At 43.7% G+C, this 24,837-nt stretch overlaps 1 protein-coding gene across 2 annotated transcripts in view; it reads right to left on the bottom strand.

Annotated features, from left to right (window-relative positions):
• CREB3L2 (cAMP responsive element binding protein 3 like 2) overlaps positions 1–24,837 on the bottom strand; it is a 75,736-nt gene that overhangs the window by 9,897 nt on the left and 41,002 nt on the right. The window contains exons 2-8 of one of the 2 annotated variants that reach the window (XM_027881197.1): positions 23,052–23,268; positions 7,738–7,904; positions 6,034–6,121; positions 4,094–4,275; positions 3,290–3,436; positions 1,481–1,539; positions 145–213 (exon numbers count right to left, since the gene is read on the bottom strand). In XM_027881197.1, coding sequence (XP_027736998.1) covers positions 145–213; positions 1,481–1,539; positions 3,290–3,436; positions 4,094–4,275; positions 6,034–6,121; positions 7,738–7,904; positions 23,052–23,268 — 929 coding nt within the window. The remainder of the gene's footprint in view (positions 1–144; positions 214–1,480; positions 1,540–3,289; positions 3,437–4,093; positions 4,276–6,033; positions 6,122–7,737; positions 7,905–23,051; positions 23,269–24,837) is intronic. The other variant, XM_027881198.1, reaches the window with a different exon arrangement.

The raw sequence follows: 24,837 nt of genomic DNA, 5'->3' as shown, positions 1-24,837 counted from the left end.
ATTGGCCTTCCTCATCTTTCTCTGGCATTAAGCCCATCAGGTACAGCTATTGTTCACATTTCAGTTGACCTCTTAATCTCCAGATTTTCCAGCTTCACTGTAATAACATTGCTGTGTTTTTGTCTGATTCCCTTCATACCTTACCTGTTAGTATTCTCCAGGACTTCAACCTTCTTACGCAGCTCACTGTTTTCGTTTGAACAGGTCTCAACTCTAGAGACAGCACAATGAAAGAGGAATGTAAAAAAAATCAATCACTTATTAAAGCCATTGTAAAAACAAGCCAAATTTGCTTTGACAGAGAGCTCTATGATTTTGCCTACACCTTAAAAAATACTGCTAGTTGTGGAGTCCCTGCTTACAGTGCTCAACTATGTCCCACTAGGTGCAGCTCATTCAGGATGGGCTGTAACTATTTTTTGCCCCCTGAAATAGCATAGCAAAGACCCTGCTCAGACTTTCTCTGTGCATCGGGCCACAGGACAGATACTTTAAAAGTCAGAGAATGGCTTATATTTATGTTGTTAGCAAGTATTTTGTGCAAAGGCACCCAGAAATCCAGAGATTGCCATGCTTCTGAAATCAGATCCTCAAATTTCAAGTTTATGAGGGCTAATAATCCAGGAGACTACAGATAGTGCTCAAGATTGTTCCAAGACAGTACTCATTTCCACACTGTCCCTGCAAATCCCCTAAACTAAAGGAGATTGTAATACAGTTCAGCACATAAGAGGTCCAAGTAAAAATATGTAACTTCCAAAAAGACAAATATGACCGTTCTGAATAGCTCCCAGAAAAAAAAAGGTAAAGGGAAATAGCTTTGACATCTGCATGCATGGGGTAAAATTTCATAAGAGTACCTCTAAGGAAATGGCTATAAAGAGACAAGAAAAAAACGGGAATTACATCAAGGATATCACCAAAGATGGTACAAGGGTTTTAACAGAACCATCTGGTGAATTACGTAAGAGTAATACTAGAATACTTGTCTCTTGGAAGGAAGAATAATTTGGGATATAAATCACTAACTGGGGGTTTGGCTACTGCTCGCTAAGGGAAGCTGATGGGTCACATGCTATTTTCCTGAGCCCTGCTTGTTTTCCCAGGCAGTCCTGACTCACCCACTTCCTATTTCTGTTTTCATCTGCACCAGAAGACAGAGTATTCTTACTCTGAATCCACCTTTCCCTAGACAATGCCTATCCACACAGTTACACGAGGTGAAGGCCAAAAGCAGCTGGGTCTTGCCTTATTTAACGTGTAAAGCGTTTGCTGGCACTGTTCTGCATGTGCTGCAGGCAGGCACAGTTGTGACCCTGGACAAGCAGCGGCCAGGACCAGGGCCTTTTCTCAGTCACAGCCACGAGATGGCAGTTGGCACTCTGTGCACAGAACCATCCCAGCATCCACAGCTGGATCCCTTCCCAGTCCTGCAACTAGTGCTATTGGCCCGCTTGAAACAGGAAGGAGGCTGGCTTACTTTTTTTCCAGACTGTCCATGTATTCTTTCTTTTTTCTTCTACTTTCCTGGGCAGAGATCTAAGGAAAAAAGGAAGAAAAACAACAAACATTTGCATAGGAAAAAAAAAAGCATAAAAAATGAATTAATAAACTGGTAAAAAGCCTGAACATTATTAGATTCAAGCCTCCGTGTTCTCATTTCTATTCCTGGCAAGCAAAGCACTGACTGGATCTGTTTCCACATTCTGAAGCAAGACTGCTCCTCTCAGTCATAGAAAAAAGATCATTCCCCACTAACCTTGAAAAGTAAATCAGATTCATTCTCATCTGGAGAGAATATCCTAGGACACATACTAAAAGATGATCCCAGGTCAGTGCCCTCCATTTGAGAGAGGAAAAGCCCATGAACGTGTTAGAAAGCAGCTCTGCAGACAAAGACTTGGGGTCCTGATGAACAAGTCAGACATAAGCCAGCAATGTGTCAGCCCCTGCAGCAACAGCAGCCAAACAAATCTGGGCCTCCATTAATGAGATTTAGGTAGCACGTCAAGAGAAGTGGTTCTTCCCCTCTGTTCAGTGCCTGCAAGGCCACAGTTGAGTACAGCCCACAGTTTGCATCTCAGAAACAAATACTTTGGATGCACAGAAGCAAGCCCAGAGGCAGACCACTGCTATAATAAGCCTGCCAGAGCACGTGACATTTCAGGAAAGGCAAAGAAAGCCGGGTTTGTTCAGACTGAGGATCAGAAGTCTAAGGAGGGAATCCTGTTGCTGCCTTCAGCAACTACCTCATGTAGCAAAGACGATATCAGACTCTTCTCAGAGGTGTACAGCAAAATGGCAAGAGGAATCAAATACAAGTTGCAGCAAAGGAAATTACAATTACACATTAGGAATTCTATTTATTTGTTTCTACCGCAAGAGTGGCCTAATACGGCAACACATTGCCCAAGATGCTGGGGACTCATTACCCTTTGAGGCAATAAAATGTGACTGGACAAGTCCCTGAGCAACTTACTCTAAGCTGACCACAATTTCCAAGCCAGGAGTTGAACCAGAGGACTTCCAGAAATCCCCTCCAACATAAATGGTTCTGATTCTTTGAAAGTGGTACATAAAATGCACAAGATAACTTGAAAAAATTTTGAAAAAAATACATTACAAGACCAAATTCCAATTCAGTGTGGGCAGATTTACACCTCTATCTGCAAAATCAGTGACAGAATATAGTAACCTTCTAAGATGTGGAAAAATCCTCTAGAACAAGTGAGCTGGCCAGGTCTTAAAAAACATCGCATTCTTCCCTATCATTAGGCTCTAATCCATGTTGAAACAAAAAAAAACCCCAAACCAAACCAAACCAAAAAACAAAACAAAACAAAACAAATCTTGTAGGGCATTTGACAGCCTTTGTATCAACCATTCCTTTACAGGTCACTGAATTCAGTGATCAAAAGACTAATGCACTGAAATACAAAGTCATATTTTAAAACAGGAAACAGAAAAGAAAACCTTCATTGCCACGAAAAGAATAGAGGTCTTTGCCTACCATAAGGGCAGGATTGTACTGTTTTTTAAATGGAGCCAAGCCACAGCAACTTGATACCCTGCCTGCTAAATACTCCATTGTTAATGGGTTCAGGTAAATACCTAGACTGAGGCACACTGTCAGAGTGAGGGGCAATTTGATGGATGTGTTTAGGAACAAAGAAAAGCACTTTATTAAAAGACAACTTACAGCATTCAACAGTACCACACACCACTACTGCAGCATTTTTTAAAATGAAGGATAAGTAGGAATTACCCAGCAAAGCTCACTAACATTTACCTTGTTTTTTATTTTTCTGCGGATTTTCTTTAGCACTTTTTCCTCTGCTTTTGTCAGGGGCAGTTTGGTAGGGATTGGGTAGCCCTCTGCTATCAGCGTCCTCTTCTCCTCCTCTGTCAGGATGAGGGGGCCAGTCCCCTGTAGTTTCTTCAAAGGCCATAAAAATGAAATAATATGTAACAGTAAGTGCACAGAGTCCTAGGAAAAAGGTTGTTAGGAAGAGAAGCAGCAGCTCTCCCACTTCTGAGAAGACTGTGCCTACTTGAACAACAGCCTCTTGCCATTGTGAATGTGTGGCAGTCCCTCTAGAGAACTTCCACTCAGGGACCAAATCTTTGGGACAGGATTCCCTTTAAAACATTTTTTCTTGGCCCAGCTCTGTATACACTGAGGCCAACAGTAAAACTCTCCTTGGCTCAAACAGGGAAAGAGACAAATGAGAAGCACTACTGAAAATCCCTTCCTGAAGATCACCCCTTGCTTTTGACAAGAAGACAGATGCAGATCTACCAGAGACAGGTTAACCCAGCAGGGCTGGACTCTAAGGCAAAACACAATCCATGGTGGGATAACACTAATAACACTATTGAACTCTATGTCAGCCTAGAGGAGAGGCACATTCTGTTCTCTGCGGGAACAGAGCAGACCAGTGAGCAAGAATTACTGGATCTGCAGTTTTGACCAGAGATGAATTCATCTAAAGAACAGCATAAAGTTAGCGAATCCATGCCTAAACCAGTAATCAAAAAAAAAAACAACAGAGAGACACACAGACAGATGCTGGAGAAAGCCAGCCCAACTTACATGTGGTGCTGTCAGGAGAGGGGAATTGGACAGTACTGAAGCTGTGCGTGATGCAACTTTAGCCGTGGCTTGTAGCTGGATTGGGCTTGAAGGAGGGAGTGATCTGGCTGGGCTCTGCCCTCCTTCAGAGTCACTGCCGTGGCTGCTGGGGGGGGTTGGAGGCAAATGCAGTGGATCCACTGCTAAAAGGCAAGAGAGACATAATGTAACACAAGGTTTTGAGGCGCTAATTTATTGCCACTAGAGCCCCCACCGCCACCACCACCACCCAGTTTCCAAGACTAGGAATGTCTGCTAAAAAATGGGTCAAGCAAAAGTGGCAACTTGGAAGACGTTCAGAGCGTGCAGGTCTCCAAAGGAGGAATGAAATGCAGCAGCTATCTTTAGGTTCGACAGACAAAACAGGGCTCCGTGCATATGCTGCAGTCATTTCTACCTACACTTACAGATTCTTCCTCAAATGATTTGAGGTTTAAGTATAACCTAAAGTACAAGTTCCCTGTTCCTGAGAAACCACATTAACAGAGGGGCTCTGAGCCAGCACTCCTTCTCTCCAAAAACAATAGTGTTTTCTAACTCTGCTGTGGATTAAACAAATTGCCAGTATTTTTCATGGGAAGGGATCACATCCAAGGTGTTATGCGATCAGGGAGGAGAGAAAGTCTTCCTAAGGACTTGGTTTGACCAAACTGGTAAGAAGTGACTGAGAACCTTGTGACAGTGAAGCTTCAATGTACTAATGGAGCAGGAGCAGCACAGGCACCCACCACAGGAACCTCTCTCACTCTGTCCTAACTTCTACTGCCCTTCTACACAAAAGGACCTGTGCTCGAGTTGGCAAGCAAAGTGCTGCTCATGAACAAAGGGGTCTAAACCTACTGCAGACATGTCTCACCTACTCTTCTTGCATGGAAAATTTTAGCAGCCATAAATAAGTCACTTTTTTCTCTTACTTAAATTTACAGCAATTGAATTTTGAAGTAGGAAGATACAGGGCTAATTTGCCATCTTCCACTTCTGTTATGCTTTTCAAATTTGAGTTGAAAAGATCAAATGGGTGGTGAGGGAGGGTGGAAGAAAATTAGTAACAAAAAAAGCTGTAATACTCTTTTTGTCTCACATCTTAACTCTTGCAGTTACCAGAAGAAGAAACATATCTGAAAAACAGCAAGGCCCTTAATCTCCCAAACTGAGCAATCAAATCTAACACCCTGGGTTGAGATATAGCCTCTACCTGCTTACATCACTTGCTTCTCTCCCTAGAGTAGTACTATTTACAGAAATGAATCCACTAAAAGAATATCAAGTGTTATTAACTGAAATGCAGTTATCTGCTCAAATTTCAGGCCAAATATTTGGCTCTTTCAAAGTTTTCTTGGCTTTAACAGATTATGTGCTGCAAAACTGTAACTTTCAGAGTAAGGATCATTGCTCCTCCTTCCTCATTTATAGCTCAGTGCAAAGAGATCCTGGTTGTTCTTAAAACTAATATGCTACAAACAGATTCACCTTTTATTTTCATACAAACTCGCATCTTTGCATTTGTATCAGAGGTTAACAGTAGTTTTCCACTTACACTCTTCATGTTTCCTATGCTTTAGTTGTCTCCTCAAATTGATTTCTTTTCTATCCTAAATAATCCTGTACTTTAAGAATTCAAGCTCCCTTCACTACAGTTATTAATATCCTGCAGACAAAAAGGCATCGTCTTCTTTGTGATGAACAAGGGGGAAAAAAAAAAAAAGGGGAGAAAAAGCCACATAAATAGGTCAGAGAGAGTCTGGCTCTTCAGTAGCCTGAGCTGAATCCCTAAAAAACACCAACTTCAGCCTGAAGACTAACATGGTGAATGAGGAATCCAAATATTTAATCAGGGTAAAGTACATTTATCGTGCATTCTGGCCAACTCCCCCTGCATTTTGGTTTGGTGTTTAACAGACCTTCCTTAGAAGAGAGGTTCAGGAACTGATCCACTTCATGGGGCTCCAATTTAATCTCTGGAAGAACTTTCTGGGTCAGTGGTTTCACCTAGAAAAGAGAAATTAACAGCATGAAAACCCCAAGTACACATCTTAAAAATCTGAATAGAAGGACACAAGGATTACTTTTCCATAAATGGAGAGGTTTCCTTTCCTCCTCCTCTGCTACAGGCAAAGCTTTAACTTCCTTACACAGTTTGCTAAACCAGGCTACAGAGAATAGTGCCCTGATTACTCCCACTATGGCTTTTCTTACTACTATATTTAGCTAAATAAAAAGATTACGCCTCAGAGATGACATTTCAGACTGAAAGCTAGCAGGCAACCCACTCAAATTACTTCTCTTAGCAACAGAGCTGCTGCTAGGATCTGCTGGACTGCACAGTCTGCTTGAGCAGCGACAGAAACACCCCTGGGAGTGGGGGAAGGCCTGTTGATGGCCATTGTCATCTGGGAGCAAGAGCACGGTGCCAGTCACTGAGCATCAGGTTGTCAGACCCAAGTTCATTTCACAGTATGGAGGAGCAGGAAAACAGCAGCCACGGTTGACTGAAGTTGGGAAGACACCTGGTTTGCCCCACTGACAGGGGTGGGGCACCAGGCTGCCAAGCTTCTGCCCAGGGTCTGTCTGTGTGCTACACTCCCAGGCCTGAGGAAGTCATTCTGGCACATCAGCATGTTAACTGCAGCTGAAATCTCTCTCAGTAACATGTATAACTAATCCATGCAATAGCAATGACCCACAAGCTGGTCCCAGAACTCCCTTTGCAAGTTGTGGCATCCCAACCTACAGCAGGACTGCGTACTGGGAACAGCACATTCCGACTGCAAGAGGATTACAGGAAACTTGTGTTTAATTTTTTTCAGTTTCTCATAAAATAATTTCTGTTGCACTATTTCTGATCCATGCCCAAGTGGAAACATTTATTTTCAGCATTTACCAGCTCCATCCGGCCTGGACTGACTCTGCACCCCTGGGATTGAGAACAGTCATGTTCCTTCCTCCACTGACTGGGGACCCTGGTGAGCCATCAGCTGCTGCAGTTCATTCTCCTTAACCCAAACACAGCCAAACTGAGCTCTTTAAGAATGCCCACTGGCTGTTCCAGCTGTGGTCAGAATGGCATTACAAAGCTCCCCACGAGGCAGGCTGGTGTGGAAGTAGCAGCAGTTTGAAATGTCAAAGCTTCACAGATCTGGCAAAAGTAACTTTGTAGGCAAACAGGAAAACTCTCCAGTCAATCCAAACAAGGAGTCTTGTTCTGATTAGGGAAAGGCTCAGCAGCACGAGAGCAAGTTATTATTAAAGACACTTAGCTTGTCACAGGCTTGATAGAGCAAATGGATTAGTGAGTTCAGGTGTAAAAGGTTCATCAAAAACTTTAAATATTTTCAGAAATCCAAGAGCCCCAGGCTTTGGGGCTAGCATAGAAGATAAAGCTGTGCATTGAACCGCTAAGACCTGAATATGCAGACAATGTGTGTTGAAACACCAGCTCTTACAGCAGTAGTGGGACACCAGCAAACACTAAAAGCCATTAAAGCAGACCGCAGTGTGCACTCTGAATTGCCAAGCTTTGGCACCAAGGAGGATACACTGCCATGCAGTCTTAGAAGAACCTATAGCTAATTGCGCAGAGAGGAGAACAGGAAGTCTGTAAGTACCAGGGCATCTGTCTGTAGTTCAGGTCGTTCTCCCTCCAGCGATGTGGCCGTGACAGTGAGACTGACGGAGGGAGCGAGGCCTGATGTCTCACACAACCCTGGCTCAGTCTTTATTGATGCTGGAGTAAACTCTGTAGCCAGACACCATTCCTCATTTTCCAGGTCACCTGCCAGGGAAGGAAATTGGACACCACATGTTTAGATCAGAGACAGAAAGACTACAAATGAAAATAATGTCATTCCTCCTCCAGAGAAGGGAAACAAATACAGAAGACATTTTAGTCTATCAACAAAACTCTGCCCTTGCTATTCAGCTCTCAGTCAAAGCAGACAACTGTGCCACTTCAGGGCTGTAACTTAATCCTAGCCCCAGGATACACAGAGGAGCAGCGAGGAAAGACTCAGAGCACTAATCACTGTACCCTGCTGAAAGCTGCTAATGCGCAGCAGAACAAGACTAAACAAGCCATTGGGTAAAGCAGCCAGGGAGCAATGTCCTCAACACACTAATGCCTGCTGACTCAGTTTTGTTCCTCCTTCTAGAGATAGCCTTTAGCCAGACTTTTTCTACTATTTGCAATCATCAAATAGTTTAAATGGTGATATTATATTTTAAGAACAAAGTGTTTTCACATTCTCAACTTCATTTTTCCCCCCAAGGATTCATTTAACAAGTGTAAAAGAGGATACAGGCTTTGGTGACTTCACAAGAGCACTAGTAACATGGTGATCATGATAATTTCCTCCCCGAAGCCTCTGGGAAGTTACAGGACAGGATGCATATTTTAACTCCACTTACTACAGGTTCTCTAATCAGAAGAAAGTCATGAAACTTTTTTCTGGACAAAGTTGAAAAGTTGGCCTTGCCCTGCCAAGAACTTAAAGAAGGTTAGGATGGTAAATTTAGCTCCTCATTTCCATTCATGAAGCAGCCACTGTTTGACTTGCTGAGAAGGGACTTACTTTCTCAGGTCTGACATATGACAGAGGATCAAGAACTCAAAAAGACACAACCTTTAAAACAATTCCACAAGGCTATTAACAACCCCTCTTAAAACTGTAAAATAATCAAATGCATTTTTGGCAGTTGCAGTTCTGCCTTAAAAAACTTCCAATTCCAACTGCTAGAGTTTAGTCATGTAAATTCTTTTCTGTTGCAGAATATCCTACACCAAGTGCACTGCATCTCAAAACCATGTGGCACAGTCCTCTGCCACAGCTCATCAGGAGTTGTGAGAAGCATGTCCATTAAATCAAGCAACTGGAATCTGAAGGCAAACATACATAAAAGAAAACAGTGCTGATCTTTCTTTCAACGCTTTCTACTGCCTTCACACAGATCATTTACTGAATATACGAAATCAGAACAGAGAGCAAGTACGTACACTATAGGGCCAGTAAAGAGAAACAGAGCTGTGAATTAAGTGCATGCTGCATCAGCATCCCGGGAGGCAGCCATGGTGCTGTGGCTGTGCCACCAATGCTCTGCAAGGCTGACAAAAGGCCCTTCACATTGGAGTGTATCAAGCTGGTGAGATGTCAACAGAGTTGAGCTGCAAGCAGGTAACAAAAATAAAGAGTGGGCTTATGGCCTCTGTGCTGCTGTGTGTCCTTGCCATTAGGACCACACACACACAGAGCACACAGGCACTGGGCAGATGCTGGGTGACTGGAAGGAGAGAGAAGAATGTACATCTCCAGTGCTAGTAATTGCTTTGTGGTGGGACCTAACCTCCGCCACTGGCAAGGAAGGAGGTAATCTGAGTAAAGACACACCAAGGAATTAAAAACGAAAAATACGTATCCTGTAATCAGAAGCCTCATGAACAGCAAGCACAGCTCTGCCAGAAGTAACTGTAGAGCAAGGGCTAAATACTGTATTTAAGTATCTTGAGAGTTTACTCCCAAAGCTTCCTGGAAAACGCAGAAATGCAAAAATAGAAGTATTAAAAAAAAAAAAAGGGGGGGTATCATTGTCTAAATATTAACTCAGGAGAAAGGACATTGCTCTACATCAACCATCCCTGAGCCTCTCTACTCACAAACATGAGATTACAACTCCCCCCCTGCTTGCTGTGAGTACATCATGCAGGGAATACCTTTAAAGTGGTATCTGCCTGGAAATCCAGAATGCCTTGGTCAATGCAACTTTCAAATGCCTGTTTGGATAACATCTGCCAAAACTTCCCCCACATCATGACGTGCAGAGCCTCCTCTTGCACCTCTGGGTTGAGCTACACCCAAGGCAGCACCATCATCTGTAGTAGATACTTTAGACTCCCTTTGGGAGGGAAGGGCATGGATAAATGAGAGCTATCAGTGAAGCCAGTAATTAGCCCTGAACTTTCTCAAATTTGTATCAACGTGTAAGTAGAAAAGAAATCTAGCCATGGGTGACCAGCAAAACATGGCATGTCCTCTAAGGCTGCAATTTATGATGTTTATCATCTCTAATCCCCAGGTTCATCACAAATATTCAGCAGCTCTTAAAACAGCAAGATATGCTGGCCTGCAGCTGGTCATTCGAGTCCTCTGGAAGCTGATTTTGCTGATTAACTTGACATCCCTGCCATCACCACTTAGATCTGCATAAACAGCTCGGAGTTATTCTAGGTTTTAAAACCAGTCTAACCAGTCTGTAAGGCTACAGATGGTTTCCAGCTACAGCAACACACTGCGTTTAACACTGAGGTAACTGAAGAACTGCATTTAACTTTTTTGACACCGCCTCTTATGATGCACAGTGACAGCTCTCATTCCAGATGGACAATCCCGTGAAAGAAAGGGACAGAGGACTGGTCAAATCTCACCTTGATAGTCCTCTGTCCCCACTTCTTCCAAGGCCCTGTTGCACGCTCACTGTCATAGTTAATGTTGTGCAATGAGTTACTTTCTTTTGACACATTCCAGCTTCTGAAGTCACCAGCAATCTCTCCTCTGCTCCAAGAGAGCTGCAAGGACATTTCCAACCATCCTTTCTAGTCTTCTGAGCACAGCAAGTCGACGTTACCTGAAAATCTTAGTTTACTGTTAAAATTTTGTAGTGGGTTTCTGTAGTTTTGGTAGCGGAGGGGTTGGGTTTTGGTAGCGGGGGGGGGGGGGGGGGGGGGGGGGGGGGGGGGGGGGGGGGCTACAGGGGTGGCTGCTGTTAGAAGCTGCCAGAGCTTCCCCTGTCCCATGGAGCCAATGATAGTCGACTCCAGGATGGACTTCCTGCCGCTGGCCAAGGCCAAGCCAATTAGTTGTAACAGTAACACCTCTGTGATAACATATTTAAGAACAGAGGAGTGTTGGGCAGAAGAAATTTCAGCCAGGGAAGAGCAGACCGAGAACATGGGAATAACAACGTAGACACCAGTGCAGAAGGAGGGGCAGGAGGTGCTCCAGGCCCTGCAGCCCGTGGTGCAGCCCATGGTGGAGCAGCTGTGCCCCTGCAACCCATGTAAAACCACTGGGGTGCAGAGACCCCCCTACAGCCCATGGAGGAGCCCATGCTGGATGCATGAAGGAGGCTGTGACCCCTTGGGAAGCCCAAGGGTGGAGCAGAGTCCTGCAGGAGACTTGTGGCCCTTGGAGAGGGAAGCCCACACTGCAGGAGGTTTTTCCCAGGTAGGACTTGCGGCTCCTGTGGGGGACCCACATCGGTACAGCTCATTGGTGAAGGGCTGCACCCCATGGAGGAGTGACCCACAGGACAGCAGTTTGGGAAGAACTGCTACCCAAGGGATGGACTCACTCTGGAGAGGTCCATCAAAGACTGTCTCCCGTGGGAGGGACCCCACAGGAGCAGGGGAAGGACTCCTCTCTCTGAGCAGCAGCAGAAACAACTGACCACAACCCATTCCTGTCCCCTTCACCACTGCAGGGGGAAGAAGGGAGAAATGGAAGGAAAGTGGGGTGGGGGTAAGGTGTTTTTAAGACTGTTTTATTTCTCACTCTTTGGCTCTTATCCTGTTAGTAATAAATATAAGTACTATCCCCACTTTGAGTCTGTTCTACCTGTGAAGGTAATCAGCCACTGACGTCTCCGAGCTCTTATCTCTACTCATAAATCCTTCGCTGTTTATTTTTCTCTCTCCTCTGTCCAGTTGCAGAGGGAGAGTGATAGAGTGGCTTTAGTGGGTACCTAGTGTCTGGTCAGGGTCAATCCACTACAAAGTCTTAGTTTATTCTTATAATAATACCTTAGCATCTTAGTCTACTCTGCCAAGTATGAGCAGAGCAGTGGCAGCCCTTCTCCCAAAGCCCTTGAGAATACTGCACAAAACCAGACAAATTCAGGCAAAGAGGAAAAACTGAGCAGGCTAATAGATTACTGGTCATACAGAGAGATATGGCACACAAGATGAGTATTTCTGATACAGGGTCATGGAGAACTATGAGAGAGGTTTTATGGAATAATGAGAACAAGCAAGAAAATACATGTGAAATACTGAAATGAAAGGACAACAGAAGTTGGCTCCAGGGGCCCACTGGAGGAAAAGGAAGGGTCCAAGCAAGGCATGCTGTGGAAAGAAGTTAGAGGTGTTTATATCTGGCACGATCCAGGAAATACACATGAACTGTCGAAGCAGAATCCAAAACAAGAGGCTGAGAAAATAATCTTCATGATGGTATGTATTCAAACAGATACGAATAAGGCAACGCTGCATCCTCTAAGGTGAGGCAAAATACACTGCGAGTCATTCAGATATAGAGTGAGGAAAGCCTCAACAAGAGATTTAACTATCCAAATAGCCAAGAAAACAGACATCCTAAATATTGTCACTTCAACTCTTAAAAATCTCCTCTCACACTTCAAAACACAAACTCCAGAGTCCACTGTTGAACAAGTGAACTGCCTGTCAGTTCCCTTCCCAGCTGAAGTCTCCTATGAACCTCAGAACTCTCATGCAATGGCTGTTTAGAGGGGAAGTATTTCCCCTTTACCTACCCTTTCATAAATCCATGAATGCTAGGAATTTTGGCACATGGAATATGTAATTTAAAGAGCCTACACAGTACTTACCAAAATCCCAGCTAACACTTCTATGTGCAGTGCACTGGTAATTAAATTGCACAGACAGATGTTGCTAACTGAACATTCATGTTGCAAAGCACCCAGGTATTAATACTTATGTTTAACTCAGTGCCCTTAAGCACATCATATACACATAAAAATAGGAATGTTTTAATAACGTGATGAAACAATTTCTCTACATAACTCATACCTTCCCCAAAAAGCAGAATGCATGGCACTCCCGTAATTGAGGAGATATTCCATGTTTTGTTATTCTCGCTGTCTTATGCATAGCCTCACCTCTCCTTTAACAAAATTTGTATTTTGTTCCCACAGGGCAATTTAATCTCCTCCCAGGGAAATGCTCCACCAACCTGAATTCATTTCCACAATGGTCCTGAAAACTGAATTGAGACATGGAGGGATTAAGGCCAAAAAGTAACCAGGAATTAAAAATGGCCAACTGGAGACAACTGGAATTGGATTTTTCAGATGATTTAGCACTGTTATTATACTTGATCAAAATACAGTATGCATTGAGCTTTCGGGTTCAGCTGTGAGCACCTACCACTGCTGCAAGTTAAACATCAGAGTTTCAAATCACACATCCAAAAAACCGATTCATCACAGCAACCCAGGGTTTGTGGACACATGCATCTAAAATCTCCTGTATCCAAGACTAAAATAATATTTCTTCAGAAAGCTCTTTTGTGCTTCTTCTGTCATCAAGCTTGTCCCACTTTTCCTGCAGTCTTATTTAGCATGCATCTTCCACTTCTTTTTTTTTTTTAAAAAGGCAAAAGTCTTACAAACACCAAAGCTAAGTTCGATCGGTACACTGAACAAAGTTTTCACTGATGGGAAAAACTTCAAACATGTCCTCTTCTTTCCCAGTTGTACTCATCATGAATCCAGCTTGGTCCCAGATATGATGTGCAGTGTGTTGTAAGATGCTGTGTATGTGGGTGATAATGCAAGAGATGAAACTCCAAATGGGACGTAACTCCCTCAGTACTGTAAGTGTAAGCATGGCATGCCACGCACATCTTCAACAAGGTGTCCAAACAGAATCATTCTGTCCTCTGTCTTTATTTCAGAGGTCCTAATCCTGTCCCAGGCTCCACCACCTGCAGTTAAGATGGGCAATGCTAGTAAGATCTACTCAACATACCACAAGTGGATTTTTCCTTTTCACTTCCCTTCCTCCAGATCACTACAACCAAAAGGGAAAAAGGTGATGCAACATTTTGCACAATGAAAGTTTCAGAGCTGCGAAGTCCATTTTGAAGACTGAGTTATTCACATGTGCTTGGCTTTAGGTAACAACAGACCCAGGCCAACTTCTACTCTGTACACCTCGTATATTATAATGATGATTTCCAACAGAAATGTGCTCCTCTAAGCACCACAGCTGTAACAATAACCAGTATGTGTCATTTAGGCATGCACGAAAAACACACAACCAACAATGGCTGTGTTTTTACATGTGAGGATTAATACATAACATTCCTGTGTTCATAAAAAGCATTTTTAATATATCTGTATTTATATATAGATATAAAAAATTAGACATAGTCTCTTAACAACACCCTGTGCAGTTTCCTAGGATGCTCATATTTCTCTGAATAACTGCAACATTTTGCTTCTTTCCTTCTTCCATGGACATGCTATGGAAAGGCAGGGTAGGAAAGCTGAAAACAAGCTCAAAAATGCCTACTTTAACTGTACATGTTTTTTAAAAGAGTTCCCAGAAAGTTTTGCATTCCTTTTTTAATTACTTCTATCCAAATAATTCTTCAGTCTTGTCCAACACACCACCTCCTTTCCTGAGAGAAAGTAAATCTTCTCCAACATTGACTAAATTTCACCTTCTCTGACAGATGTACAGAGAAACAGAGCTTACAAAATAACTAAAAAGATCTCCCTTGATGCCCACATTCTTTTCAGCACTATTCATTAGAGTTTAACAGAGACACTTACTGGATAACCAAGTTGCATTGGTGAGTTACTGTGCATTTTTAAGTAAATGAAATTAATGGTGCACTCTGTATCTCGCCCTCACCCCTCCCAAGTACAGAGAGTGCAAGTATTCAGAGAAACAACATGGCTTTCACCTTTCTTTTACCCTGCAGTGAAAAGTAAGATAGCACCGCTAGGTAAACAACCCACATGAGGGGTGCACCACTGAACCTCATCTTGGAGAAAAGCCCATACTACCACTACAGATCACCATCACACAGAAAACAGATGCATGACACTTCAAACAAGCGTGCAAGCAAGACCTGCAGAATCATCAAGGGATATCCTTATCTGTAGAAGTAGAACGAAGAGGCAGTTTTTGCCTCCCCCTTGAAGTTCACTGTCCAAGCAACAGATAAAACATCTTAAGAGAAAACCAAAACTGAAAGCTTAAGGAGACTACAACAGACTACGGGTCAAAGTGCTCTGCACAGGTATCAGAAGAGCCATCTCTGAACAGGGTAATGCAGGAAGTTCCCTAATGAGTCAAACTGTTCTCCAGCCAAGCACATTTAAATAATCTCCCTCTTCAGCTGTGTTACAGATTTGAGCAATGGGGCTTCAACTAATTCCTTTTGGTCCATGGCAGACCTTACACTGTCATCACGAACCACAGGGCTCGGATGCACAGCCCACCTGGCTTCTCCACAGCCATGCCATGTACAACTATATGCAGTCTCAGGCTCAGCTTATCCCATGTTAATAACACACTCTGACTTGATGGTGCTTAAACTTGCATCAGGGGTCCACGTTTGCAAAGCTGTACCTTAGACAAGAGTACGGTCCTTGCCTGAATCCTGCCTCTGAGGTTGTTGCCTCTTTACGTGTAGCAGGAGCATCCAAAGGTGCTCACCAGCTCTACACCACAGAACTACAGCTGCAAACTGTGAGCCAGCTACCTGCAAGGGGAAAACACCTCTTGGAAGAGGCCCACAAGTTGCTTGTGGGGGAAGTGACTGCTCACTGTCAGCAAAAACACCCTACCATTTGCTGATGCACAGATTTTGGGCATGCTGCTGGACATGCCACTTGCTGGGAAGGAAGTTTGGTGTCCCCAGCTCTGCAGCCTGAGCTCTCCAGACTCCCAAAGGCAAGTTGGACCTTTCTGGAGGAATAACTGCCTCCTTGTCTTTCCCCTGGGGTTGAACGGTCCTTGGTGCCCAGCTCTGGGCTCATGTAACACCCCCAGGCAGAGACAAACCTTGTTTATCATGCCTGAAATGCTGAGGTCCAGTGCCACTTCTGCTCCCCCTCTCTCCTTCGTGAGGTGAGAGCTCACATTCATTGACAAACAGATTCTCTGTAAGAAATCTGCATTTCCCCCTCCCAGCGTGCACACACACTCCCACCACAAATAACGAAACCAAAGCCCTCAAAACAGCTTCGACAAAGGAGATACTGTTTGACTACCAAACATTGAGGTCCTTTTTAAAGTGCCACGAGGGGAAGATTAAATAAAGGGGCAAAGATGGGCAGCAGCAATAGGCAGCAATCACAATGCACAGCAGGAACAGCTTTTCTCCTCACAAAAGATCATCACTCATATCAGCATCCCCTCATTGCACGACATGGAGTTCATCTAAAACCCATAATCATTTCTATCACTACCAAAGTTATTAAGATAGAAAAAAAGACATATTGTTCCTTCCATATGTAAACAAGAAGGGTCAATACCCTCTTCCCTGTGGAGAATGTGACAATTTTTAATCCAAAGCATCTTGTCATGTAAAACCAGCCACATGTCTTGGGGTTACACATTCTGCTTTAACCTCCCTCCAGACTAACAGTTTACACAGGCATAGCTGTCAGTTGGGATACAATCCCTGATGTTTTTTAAGTATTTTGCTCAGGGATTGAAAACTGCTATTTTTATAGCATCACCCTTTATATTTATATATATGGGAGTCAGACACAGACTGATGTGGTAGCTGGATTTACAGCCTTAAAGGTTGGTACCATTAAATGTCCTATAAAAGACTATGATTTTTTTTTTTTTTAAGGTACGTGACAGTTATCCAGGGAAGCACTATCTTCAAATAAAATAGTTCTCTCTCACAGATCTGGATTTTTTTCCCCCACACTCCACAGAGATATTGTGAAGGCATATCTGTGTTATGGGAGCCATGAGCCTTCAACACACATTAAACGGACTTGATGCTCACAGCGCATCACTAAGGGAGCATGAGCTCTCAGTGCAACACTGCAGAGGGAATGAGATCACTGGTTTCACAAACAGCAGGACTGGAAATAGGAGGAGTATTCCCCTAATGTGCATCATGTGGGAAACTATTCCTGGGAAATCAGCTCCTGCAGTCACTTGACCAAGTTTTGAAAAGGAACTGCAAATGTTCCTGTGTTGAGAAGGGCACTGCAATAGCTCAAAGTCCAGAAGATGCCATCTACCTTGGGAAACACCAAGGAAGTGAAGTTCATTTAGACTGTATCCAACCAGAAATCAGGAGGGAACCTAATCATAGCCTACAAACACACCTAGGAAAAGAGGTTTCTGAGAGCAGATGGTTCTTTAACAGGAACAAAGGCTATACTGAGCTCTCATATATGTGGAACTGGAAGCTAAAGGAGGTCAGACTGCATCTGTTTGCATATATATGTACACATACAAAATGTAGGAAGACAAACCTGAGCCTCAGGCCCACAGATGCCTCTATGCAAAGAGACAGACACTGACCACTGCTTGTGGACTCCACACATAAGACAGCATTTTCATTACATAGCCCTGCCTGAAATGAGGGCTGGATTCATTAATGAAGGGCTATTTGCACTGGAGAAGTAGGAGCCACATACAATGATTTTTGGGGTTTTGTTTGGTTTTGGTTTCTCATTTACGTTTTTCTTTTTCAAGCCATGTAGGGAGATGGAGTTGAAGTTTAAAAAGAAAATTCATGCTTTAAAAGCACATTACAGGAAAGCATAACCTCAGCAGTAAAAACCCCGTAACAATACAGGTTACAGTCTGGGGCCAGCCCCAGTTTTGGCACAGCTAAGAGTAAAACAGAAACACACCATTTCAGCAATCAGTCTGTCAAACCTTCAGCCAAGGCAAGCCACTTCAAATCCAAAAGTAACTTCAAAGCATTCCTGAGCAGGAAAGCATGAACAAGAGAGGCAGGTGGGGAACCAGACTAGTCTCAAAAGCAGAGCCTTTGAGGGAGGGGGAAAGGAATGCACCCAGCCCCCTGGCCACAGCTTGAGGAGAGACACCGTACCAATGACTAGCTGGCTGTCCACTGCCTCTGCCCTGTCAGGCTCACAAAGTAAAAAACACCTAAAAAACCAAATGCAAACTGAATGTGAAACGCCCCCACCACCTGAGCTGATCTCAGAGGATGAAGGACCTCACATGGATGTTGCAGGCTCTGTCTTCGCATTCCTGCTACACATCAGCCCTTCGGTATTTCTTGTACTCGGTTGTCATTTATGGATCTCACATGTCCAAAACATAGGACAGACACTATCCTTAAGCCTGTGCCTACAGATGAGAAGGTGAAGTATGGGTGGGCAGGGAAGGAGTCTACATTCACATCTCAAGTCACAAGGATGGTAACCATAGTCCCTGATGAAACTTCAGTCTTGCCTTGCTCCTGCCTGCCTGACCCACAGCCCTCCCTTTCCAAAAGGCTGCAGAGACTGGAAAACTGAAGACAAACACACACCAAATATAACACAAAATTAAGCTCCTTCATTTACAATTGTCAGAAGTGAATCTGTGCCCCAAAAGGCCACAATGCACAGTAAGAGGTCTCCCTTAGCCATCAGCCCTATTCTCAGTCTCCCCTCCCACCTTCTTCATGTCCTTTCAAGAGCATTTTCCACCTCACAGCTATCCACTGTCCTTCTCCATAGCATCTCTGCAGCTGTCTCAGAAATGCCTGGGTTCAAAACTAGAAAGCAGAAACCTGGTGGGAGAGAGGTGGTAGTGCAACTGGTGTGGATAGGGACACAGCCCTATCCATGTTACAGCCTGAAGCCCTCCTGGGGCCATATGCCTTATTCACCAGCTCAGGCAATCAGAAGTTCGTGGTCAGCCAGCTGCAAGCAGGCACGTCAAGCACATAAATCTCTCTCTCTCTCTTTTTTTCTCTCTCTAGTATCTTTACTGTTAAAAATTTATGCAAAATTCAGTCTAAGAATAGATTCTCATCATGGGAAGAAACCAAAACGCCAGATGTCTTGTACACATCTGCTCTAAAACTGACACCTTCAGAGACCCCACACCAGCAACAAGCTGCAAGTATGCAGAAAAGTTATTCTGCACAAAGCTGGGGAAATAGCCTCGATGCAGGGAAGTCAGGAGAGTGAATAAGTGGGGAAAACCGGTGTTTGGACCTTGCTTTTACAGACACTTAAATGTGTTCTCACCTTGAGGTTACCAGGAATTCTAGGAAAAGTTAAATCCAGGCTTATGAGTTTCCCAGGTTTTACGCTTCCAGCTCCTTTTAGAAAAGCTTTATATAAGATTTACAGTTACAGGAATAGGTCAAGTTAGCAATTGTAGAAATTGTGGTAACAGACAAGTAATGGCCAACAAGAAACAGCTCCCAGCACAAAGTTCCTTGTTCCCCTGCAAGAGTGGGCAAGAAAGTAATTATGGAGTCAGAACAGAAAATCACTCCAGCATAATGGTTGAAAGGAAACATTAAAAACATTTTTAGTAAGGCTGTGGGAAACTTGTGGGGGAAAAACAAGAGATGGAAATAGATGCTGAATGACTTAAACCTGTCTTGAAGATCATGTGTTGAACAAGGTAGGCCTTGTTCTCAGCCTCCCTGCACCCTGGAGCTCAAAAACCACTACAGACATTGGGTGTCATTGAAACAGATGGAAACAACTTAGAAAATCTATTTCCCTCCTCCTACAGGCTAGCACAGCCGAAGGAGGAGGTCAGAAAGGCAGGTAGCAGAGCAATATGACATGTGGCCTGCCTGGTGGCAGCACACTTGCTCCAGTGCCATGGGGATGAGACCAATGTCCAGGGTCATCCTGTGCCCACAAGGATAGCAGAACCCTGTCCCAGGACAGGTCACACAGCCCCAGCTGTCACTATAACCTGCCACCTCCAACAGCTCTGTCACCAAGGAGACAAACTCTAGTTTTTAAGGCTATTTTAAAAGCAGGCAGGTGCATTTCCCTTTAGGACACCAGACCCATGTGGTACAAGCCACTCCTGTCCACATCATCGCAGGTGGTGCATTAACGTGCTCCCAGTTAGAAGTGACACGGGGAGCCAGCCTGCACCTCAGCACACAGCAGCACATGGCACCTGAGAAGCTGCCTTGGCTGAAAGGAGTTTGCAGCTCCAGATCACATGAACAGAGTAACCACTGGTGCAAGAGAGACAATAAGATGCCCAACAGGTGCCACTTCCAAGTCCACATTATGTAGCTCTATGGGCTAAGGGGCCTGGCCCTAAAAAACTCTGAAGTTTCCTACTCCTCACACTCTCCCCACCCTTGCCTGCCCGTAAACACTCACCGGCCTGGGAGGGAATGGCATTTCTGCACACCCTGGGAAAGAACCTGCCAGCACTCATTGCCAGGACAACTGCTAAGAGACTCACCAAGAAACACTGCATTACTAATTACACTGCAAAGCGGGAACAAAGCCTGTTTGCCACGTGCTTCGTGCATTAACACTAGGCCCTTAGTCCTCTAGAGCTAAGGGCAAAGCTCTGAAATGGCATCCAGGCACAGCTTAACTGTTCTGTGCCCTCCTCCTCCTCCTCCCCAGAGTGCTGCTGACCGCAGGCACACAGGTCCACAGCACGCGTGTTTACAGCAGATGTGCACACACACATGCAAAGGGTCACTCATGAGCCTCCTCATTAGCCTGTTTTCACTCCCAGTCTTGGAGGACAGAGTCCTGCAGAATCATAAAGCCTGGCCATAGCAAAAACAATAGCTCACTAATCTGCCCAGTGGGGTGATTATTTGGAGACTGAAAATTTTTTGGGACATTCTATAAAAAAGTCACTAAGCCAACCTCATTTCTCAGCCCCTGCCACTCCACAAAACCTCTCCCAGTTCCCCAGCAGCAGGAAATGATCCTGGAGCATATGAACGTCCCCCTACACACCCTGTACCTCCTGGTTTCCTCAAAGGACATTGTGCTCCCAGTATCTGTCCCCTTACTCCACCAAGGGGACTGGCATTCATTAGAGTTGTCAGGAGCACTGCCTACCTTCCCCATCTAACAACAGAGATGCCTTCAATCTCCAGTGTCAAACCTTGCAGCACTGCCATCCACAAAACCCCCTTCCCTGGTCCCACAGATTCAAAAACTGAAAAATCAGCAGTGTCATGCCTTTGAATGTCTATCAGACAGCCAGGTTCAATCTAACACTACAATTTTCTCAAGTATTTCTCCAAGCTTCACTGGTTTGAAGTCAGCAGGTACGAAAAGACCATGAACATGATTCCAGGGTTAAGATTAAATAAAATCCCCAACACCAAGAACAACTCCTCCTCCTCCTCCTCTCTTATGAAACACTCTGCAGAGTGAACAGAAGATGAAATGTTTTCCATTCATTTTCTATTTTTAAACCCCACTTGTTAATGTTTCTTGGCTTTTTAAAAAACATTTGACTAGAGCTCTATTAATTACCCAGTGGTCTCAGCAGTATGAATTTCTTCAGGATTTTTCCCCAAAGGAAACTCCCCTCACTTTTAGCCTAGTTTGAAACTTCTCTCTATTAACTTCCAGAGGAGCTTGGTTTGTGATGTTCCTTGTGCTTGTTTTTCCTGCCACAATTAATATCTCCTGTATGAGTTAAAAATATTCACAAAAAACAGCTAGGAAATACAAAACCAGAAGACTTTCTGTAGACGATGTTTCCAGATCATTTCCAAAAACCCCGTCTCACATTGAAAAGCCTTCTCACAGGTTTTATTAGTTGGCATCTTGTGAAATCTCTAATGGTTTGCGTCTTGTTTTAAGAGAGTACTTTGGGCTACAAAGCCGTCAGCCTTTGAAGACACATCTGGTGGATCTTCACAAGCAGCTTAGCTTGTTAATGCTTAGCCACAAGCACTTATCTCTCTCTCTTTTGTTGTAATGCAGCTTAATGCTCCACTGCTTTGTACAGTAAAGTTAATGGTGAAGACATAAAACAATTATTAGGACTGGAAGTCTGACATGGCAATTATTCCTTATAGTTACCAGATATTTGTGGTCTTGCTCCTCCGACAAACCACTTCACACCAGAACAAGCAGTTGTATCTCTTCCTCCCACCATTCTTGCATTTCCCCTTTTTCCCCTCCAGATGTTTATAACTGCTGTATTACAGACAACTGCTAAAACTGCTGTGGGTTTTCATAATTTTCTATGCATCGCCATTTCCCACAGCCACAAAATCTATAAAACTGAAGTTAGGTCTTTACAAGATCACCAGTTATTTCCTGATGAGCATTATTTCTTTTTCTTTGCCTTTTTTTTTTTTTTTTAAAGGAAAAAAAACCCTGGGACTTCAGCAAGACCAGTTCTAAGACTGGGGCAGCATCCGAAGTCACATTATCACACATGTATTTAGAAACATGAATAAGATGAACTGATTCTCACTTTGGGATAACAGAAAGCTCCAGACACTCACTACTGAAAAATATAAGTGTAGTTTAAAAGGTTGGTTTGTTTGTTTTAAATAAACCTGAAAGGGATCTCTGGAGACCACCTCATCTGACTCCTCATTCAGCACATGGGCCAAGTTGGATCAGGTTGCTCAGGGCCTTGTCTATCTCAGCTTTTAGTATCTCCACAGATGAAGACTTCACAGCATCTCTGGACAACTGTTCAAACGTTTGACCCAATCCCACGGTGAAAATGCTTTTTCTAATATCCAACTGGAATTTCCTTTCTTTCAGCCCCTGCCTCTTATGCTATCACTGTGTCTCAGAGGAGCCTAGCTTTGTCTTGACTGCACCTTTTCACAAGATAGTCATGGACAGCAGTAAGATCTTTCCTTTTCCTCCAGAAGACCAAGCAAAACCAATCTCACCCTTTCCTTGCATGTCCTGTTCTACATTACCCAAACTTCATGGTGATCTTCATTTGGTTCATCATTCTCCATTTATCTTCAACACAGATTCAGATACATAGAAGTAAGTGTATTTCTGGCCTTTCTACCACTTCTTTTGATAAACTTCTGACTCAGAATGATTGCACTGCAAAGTTAGTAACCTCTGAAAAAGCATTCACATGCACCCTTGGTGCACCATCACCCCACCAGGAACATTTCATTACTGCATCATCACAACAAATGAACATGGGCTCAGTGTGTTCTACCTTCATTAAAGTTGTCATCAGTCGAGATGTGGGTCAAGGGAGACTGGGGTCGAGAGTCCCCACACAGGGAATAGCTGTGTTCTGCCTGGATGAGGGGCGCTGGGGATGCTGGAGACAGTTCCACCTCCATTATTTCATTCTTCTCAGACAAGAAGGGATCATTCAAGAGCTGGCCTAGGACATCAGGTGAAAACTCATCCAGGAACTCTGTGAAGTGCTGTGGAGATAAAAAGAAAGGAAAAAGTTTATCTCCTTGCCTATCTGTCGTGCCAGCAACAGGAGAGGATTGATCAGAACAATCTTTTTTCTGCACGGGGCATCTGTGCCAGTCAGCAGCAGGATCTACCAGCCCTATCTAAGAACCAGCTCCTCCAATCCGTACTTCAAGCCGAAGAGCTACTGCTAGAACAAAAGTCCTCTCAGAGGCATACATTACAACAGAAGAGCCTGTCATTAACGTGCAACAGAAATGGAAAACAGAAGCGTGGTATTCTGTGTCCTGAAGTGGCCTCCTCCCCCTACTACACATACAGTGCACCCTTGAAATTGGGAAAGTACATTTCCCCCAGGTGCAGTGAAAGATCCTGTTGGATTTATCATCAGAACATTTTGTGTGTGGAACAGAATATAGAGGGTTAATGTTTACTGAAGCAGAGAACAAAAATTAAACATATTCCGACACATACTCTGACACCATGTGTGACTATTTTAGCTGTGCAGAACATTCCGTGTGCTCCAGGAAAAAGGGCCCTGCACATCCGCAGCCAAGCAATTACAACATTTGCTAAAAATTGGATTTTCTGAATGATGTATGTATCTATTTTAGAGGCTGCCTTCCACCTAGGACTAGAGCTTGTACCCAGTTTCTAGGCCCCAGAGCTAAAGCTCCTGACAGCCAGAACTAATTACCACTTTATCTATTACACTGAATTCATTACACCAGCAGCACATGTTATATCTATACGCAGTAGGAAAACTTTGTGTTTGTTTCTTATCCAAAATGACTAAAAACTAAAAAATTTTGCCATCTAATTCCTTGAGACTCCAGTGCAGTTCCCATCAATAGCTGAAAACTCTCTGTCTCTTCGTGGTTTTGTTTTCAATGTCAGAAAATTACATCTTTGATGGACAAAGAAACTGCACTGCAACAAATCATTCGTGCTCATCTCATTCACACAAAGAATTCTATTTTTTTACAAAAATAGTTGTACAATGAATTATAATGAGATTTTCTGAACAATCAGGCATTATCTCCCATCTTATATAGGAATCTTTGTCGACTGGGGCATGATGCAATAAAAGTCTAAGTTTGTTTGATTTGCTCTGTTTTTGCAAGCAGTATTGATCTTGGCTCTTCATCTTGCTCTCTCCTGCAGAAACAAACACTGAAATTCAAGATTTGGCTTCCTGTAGGCTAAATTAAGACTTAAACAAGTCAATATTGTATAAACCCGCGAGGGAAGCTGTGTGCTCACACCCTCATGCACTCACATTTCACAGCTCCAGCAGCACCTGTGGCCCTGAAGCCTGATGCTGGAAAACCCTGAGCACAGCCAGCTCTCACAGAGTTCCCTGGAAGTTCAAGCACCTCTTCCAAGATGCTTACAAATGCTAACTGTGGCTTTTTTTTCAAAATCAATAAGTCTTCAGTCAATTCTGACTGACACTGAAGAAGAGAAAATATTTACTGAACATAAGGCAATAAACAGAGGACCACAGTTGCTATGCTGGAATAGCAAGCTAGCTCAAGAAAAGCCTTTACAAATGGCAAAACAGATTTGTAGCC

Source organism: Empidonax traillii, unplaced genomic scaffold (assembly GCF_003031625.1).
Source record: "Empidonax traillii isolate 1590-97213 ecotype Southwest subspecies unplaced genomic scaffold, ASM303162v1 scaffold84:size2688230, whole genome shotgun sequence".
Taxonomy (NCBI): Eukaryota; Metazoa; Chordata; class Aves; order Passeriformes; family Tyrannidae; genus Empidonax; species Empidonax traillii.
Note: the sequence above shows the minus strand (reverse complement) of the source record. Positions and strands in the feature narration are given on the sequence as shown.